Source organism: Eurypyga helias, unplaced genomic scaffold (genome assembly GCF_000690775.1).
Source record: "Eurypyga helias isolate BGI_N326 unplaced genomic scaffold, ASM69077v1 scaffold42568, whole genome shotgun sequence".
In the NCBI taxonomy this organism is placed as follows: Eukaryota; Metazoa; Chordata; class Aves; order Eurypygiformes; family Eurypygidae; genus Eurypyga; species Eurypyga helias.
Window position 1 is genome coordinate 616 of NW_010265780.1, and position 5,369 is coordinate 5,984.

A 5,369-nucleotide genomic window follows, 5' to 3' on the forward strand; every position below is an offset into this window, starting at 1 on the left:
CGTATTGACATTTGGGAAAATGTTGGGTGTTTTCCTTCAGTCATCAGAGATAAGGTTTTCCCCTGCAGTTGTTACTTGGCCAACAGCCAGGGCTGTAGGTAGCTTACGGTTTACTTGTCTTGGATGCTGCTTATCTTGGCTACGGAAAGCCAGTAATCTTGGCCGGTAAGAGAGGCTTTTGTAGGACTTTCTTTACCGAGATTTTTTTTGTTTTTTGAAGACTTCTGTGCAGAAAGATGCATCACTGCTTTTGAGTCGTGGGAGGGAAAGTATGGTATGCCAAACCAGTCAGATTTCAGATGCTGTTGGTAATTCTGACTGGGTAACTTCGGAATGCTGGCATGGTGTATTTAAACCCGCAGTATCTGAAATAAAATGTATGACATTTTGTTTTCCCCATTCAGATTACAGGGCCTGATAATAAAGGAATTTATAAAGGGGATCGAGAGTCCAGTGGAAAATACACGTTTGCTGCCCACATGGATGGAACTTACAAGTTTTGCTTTAGCAACAGAATGTCCACCATGACTCCCAAGATAGTGATGTTCACTATTGATATCGGGGAAGCTCCAAAGGGGCAAGACATGGAGACAGAAGGTGAGGAAGACTCCTGGAAAGAAATTAGCTCTGGCTCTGGAGCTTTTCCCTATATGCATGACTTCTGAACTTGACTGGGGTTCTCAGAATTCCTGTTTCTTCATGCTGTCTAGTTAGCTGTTCTCTTGCACAGCTGAGATGGGTATGGATGTTTTTAGACCTCATTACACGATTTAATGCAAAATCACCAGAGAATCACTTGGCCATCTCCAGAAACTAATGCTTTCATCCTTTAGCCTTTTTGTCGGTTTCATTCTCCGATTTCTAGTTTGCTCAGCAGTATGTAGACTGCTGCGTGCATTGGTTGAGCTCTTTGGTAAATGTGCTAATGTGAAATTTTTCTCTTAGCCGTGTAAATTACTGTTTTATCTGCAGCCTTTTGTCCCGTACTTGTGTTCATCTCTTACACTTTTCTCTAGGTGGTGGAGATACCTGGGATGGTATGTGTACTGCTTTTTGAAAGCTCGTTAGCATCTTGTCTTCTGCGTATGTTTATTCACTAACAGCTAACGTTTGCTTTTCCTCTGTAACATTTGTTTGCAGCATGAGAATGTCTTTTTAATAAACTACATAAAAGGTCTGATTCTGAGCAACGCTGAGCACCTGCAAGCTTTCATCGAGCGGTTTACACACTGAGCAGCTCTTGGGATCAGGTCCTTGGACTGCCCGTGACAGTGTGCCTTCAGGTGGTTATTTATGGCGAACAGGAGACTGAAATGGGAGTTTAGGTGAAATTGAACAAAAACCCTGAACACCCAGGAACATTGGATGTTTTAGATGATGTTTGCTTTTTGTTGCTAAAGTGGGTGCTGAATAATCAAGGGCTTTGGGAAGCAATACGCTGCTTTTAGGCTATTAATTATCAGTTATGTTACAAGGGGAAAAACTTCAAGTTGTCATTTGCTGTAAAAGAGATGATGTGTTGGGTAACAAAGTTTTATTTAGAAATCATTAGGGGTAGCTAGAAAGGCAGTAACTTCTTGCTTTCTCTTTTAGCAAGTCAGTAACTGCACTGAATGCCTGATACCACCCGAAAAGTAACAGACTCCGAACTTCTTGATTGCTTTGTTAAAGACTCATTTAAATCTTCTGTGGAGTCTGAATATCTGTTGTAAAGAACAGTAGTGCAGCTTTAAATTTGGAAGGCAAATGCTTTTCCCTGAGTGTTTGTTTTGAAGTGAGTTTATACGATCCCCCAAGTTTCTTTTCTTGCCAATAAACTGCTCTTACTGCACTGGCCAGGGAGAGAATGGGGTTTACCATATTGGCAATGTGAGTGGGTCACACCACTAATTAAGATGTTAATTGTAACTTGTAAGAGTGTTATTCTCTGTTCCTCTTTTTAACTGTTCCCCATAAGGTGTGTTTTGAATAGCTTCATTTTCAGACTGTGATCTGAAGCGCTTCATTGATCCATAAAGACATGTGAAGCAGCTTCAGGGTCAAGTACATCCCTTGAATGGGAAATATGTTGGGGTTTGTGCCTTCTTTGAGAGAGCTGATGGCCCAGGGTGTGTCTGTGCAATGATACCTTGAACTTCTCCTGGTGCTAGCAAACTTTGAAAATCACTTGCGTAGTTGTGGACTTTAAGCATGAATGCGGTCAAAATCCTGCGATTGACAGTCAGATCCCTAAATCCTGAGTCTCTGATCCTTCCATTTGCTAAACTGTATCAGGCAAGTTTTCTGCTCTGACTGGCTTGGTGTTTTCCTCTTCTGCTCCCGACATAGCAGAACCTGAAGCCGGTCCCTGCCCTCTGCCAGGCCCCTTTGGCATTGTTTCTGCTGAATGCTGTGCCGCAGCTGAAGCGGGCGATCGCAGGGTGTGATATGTTGCTTCAGAAAGCGATCTCGTTTTGCCAGCATCATGATCTTAAGCTAAATTCTCAGTCGTTCTGTTTTTGCAAGCTTAACAACTAGGAAAAGCTGTAATGTTCAGTTAATTTGCTTGGAATATATTGGATGATATTGGCAAAATAGATACTAGTGTGTGATATTGATCCCGTGTTCTTAGATTCTGTTTTTCCGGAAAAGTATGCTCGGATTGGGAATAAGTGGTCTGTACTGACTCTAAATCGCGTGCCTTCTGCCTTCTAGTCGGATGCGGAGGAAGATGTTTTCCCACTTACTAAATACCGCAGAGGCGTTAGGAAAAGCGGCGCTATGAGATTGAACTCCGCTGCAAGGGTAGAAAGTTTCCAGCTGTACAGGCTGCGTTTTCCAGAGCTGCTGCGACAGGAAATACAAGTGTACCTGTTTGTGAATGTTAACAAATCGGGTTTTGAGTCAATGGCAGGCTTTCTGATGCTTCTGAAATTGTTTTGCAGCTCATCAGAACAAGCTAGAAGAGATGATTAATGAGTTAGCGGTGGCCATGACAGCTGTAAAGCATGAACAGGAGTACATGGAAGTTCGTGAAAGAATACATAGAGCAAGTACGTGTCTTTGACTAAAATGCCTCTTCCCTCTCAAATGAATGCAGGAATTTGATTTCATGGTCTTGTATTTTACATCACATCGAAGTTACTGAATGTAATTCAGGTGCTGCCTGTACAGTAAAGAATGTTGCCATCTTTTTTAAATTGGCTTGTCCCTCATGTCATGAAGACTGTTATGCAAAATAATCTTTGCTGAACTGGTGTATACTCTAGTTCCTTGAATGGCACATCCACGAAGGTACCGGTAATGACATCCCAGGGATAGACTTTGGTTGAACTCCTAGTTTGTCCTGGAAGTGGGCCTGGCTTAGTGACTGAGCCAGAGTCTTTAAGGCAAACTGCGCTGAAAGGGAGCAGAAGTGCCGTTGTTAGCAGCAGGGAACGGGCTTAACTGCAGCCACAGCCCTGACATTCTGAAACGTAGCTGTAAAGCACGGCTGCGAGCGCCGAGCGCTGCATGGGGCTGCTGAGGGAGAGTAAAGGGCAGGTATTTTTAATGCAGGGGTGAAAATACAAGGTTGTGTTAAAGCACTGGCCCCTCAACGTTTTGAACCTGTGGATGTCTCCAGCTTGACGACTTGTGTTACTAACGATGTGATTTAAGAAAACGCCGAACTCTTAGAACCAGAGATGATGAACCTTCAGTGATTAGAAACTCCCCCCTTGGCTTTGAGACCACTTGAAAAAGCGAGTGGCTTCTGTTTGGCAGTTGGAAGCTCTGTCCGGCCCCTTCGGAGGTGGCGGGATAGGGGAGGCTGCCATGGGGTTAAAACGTTGGCTTGCCTAGCGCGGGTCAAACTGCTCCGAGAATGCCCCCCTCGGCGCTAAGGCCGAAGCGCTCTCTGGGACCCCTGTAACGACGCGATACGAGAATCGGTGTGTTTTGTGCCAGTTCCAGTGACAAACTGTGTTTTCCGTTGGTTTTAAATGCTTTGTTTCTGACTACTTTCTTTTCTCTTTTTTTCCCCCAACAGTTAATGACAACACAAACAGCAGAGTGGTTCTTTGGTCGTTCTTTGAAGCTCTTGTATTAGTTGCCATGACACTGGGACAAATCTACTATCTGAAGAGGTTTTTTGAAGTCCGAAGGGTTGTTTAAGAGTACTTTTCTGGTCCCGGATTTCAGTTCACTGTCTACCAAACATCCTGGTCACACAAAAAAAAAGTCATTTAGTTTCTGAACCCTCTTTACTGAACTGTAAAACTTCCTGCTTATGTTCCTTCCTAGTTAAAACTGAGTTGTTTTTCTATATCTTCTGTAGCAAAAGCTGTGCTGAAATCTCGTCACTGAATTGGCATAACTCTTCACTTCAGTCTGCCTAGTCTGTGTGCTAAGCGAGGTGCGAGCAAGCTGCGAGCGCTGTACTTCAGCTGTAGTAACAAGCGATGTTGATGTCTCTTCTAACTCAAGTACCTGCAGTTCTGTCTGGGGAAACGGTACAAGGTCCTGACATGACCGTTTGTATTTTGGCATCCTTAACCCTGCAGTAGGTGTTGCAGAATCCAAATAATTCCTCCTTCTCTTACCTAAACTGCCACGGAGAAATGATGGGAACTTTATTCTGATACTGAACAGAAGAGGGGTGACAACATCTAGTCTCGTATTCGTACCCAGTTGCTATTTAAAAAAGTCTTTGGTAATTATCCCAACTACATCAACTTCTTCCCAAAGTTCTTTTAAGTTAAATAGTCGGTACAGAGATGCATTTTTCTCCTCTCATTCCTGAATGTTCATCGTATGGTTCTCCGTCTTTGGCAGGGTTTCTGTCGAAGCTGACTGCGTGCAGTGTCTTGGCAAACAAGTAGTTAACCCCTTGGTTTCTGCGGGGCCGAGGCTCAGATGGTTGGTGCTGCAGAGGGCAGGAAATCGGGATTCCTGAGGCCAAAGGGTTAACGATCCTGGGGGTTTCTTGTGATGCTATGCAGCCCTTGTATTTAAGTGGCAGTCTCTGCCATTACCTGACCATAATTAGCATAATGCTAAATACCAGTGTGTTTTCTTTTCCAGGCACATGTAGATTTGGTTTTGTATAAAGTTACTTTCCTCGGTATCTGATGATTGGGTTAAAACAATAATTCAGGAAGCGTCTGACGTGGGTGCTGAGCCAGGATTACGTTGTGACTGATGTATATTAGTTGTAATCATTTTTGGGGTGGGGTGGGGGCCTTTTCCAGGGGGGAACCTCTACAAGTAACACACAACAGTTTTGTACAATTAATTTAAAATTTGTTACAGGTTTTCATGTTCCAGGTAAAGTTTTTTCAACCTCGGGCAAACAACTTGCAGCAGTTCTTCAGAAAGGTGGCTCTTACACCTGATTGCAACTGTTGTGT

General features: G+C 43.5%; 1 protein-coding gene across 1 annotated transcript; it reads left to right on the plus strand.

Moving 5' to 3' along the window:
• The first annotated feature begins 408 nt into the window (after positions 1–408).
• Positions 409–4,332, plus strand: TMED2 (transmembrane emp24 domain trafficking protein 2). Its single transcript, XM_010156855.1, has 4 exons — positions 409–597; positions 1,017–1,037; positions 2,925–3,032; positions 4,010–4,332. The coding sequence occupies exons 1-4, from the start codon at positions 480–482 to the stop codon at positions 4,132–4,134; spliced, it is 372 nt and encodes a 123-aa protein (XP_010155157.1). The 5' UTR covers positions 409–479; the 3' UTR covers positions 4,135–4,332.
• The last annotated feature ends 1,037 nt before the right edge of the window (positions 4,333–5,369 follow it).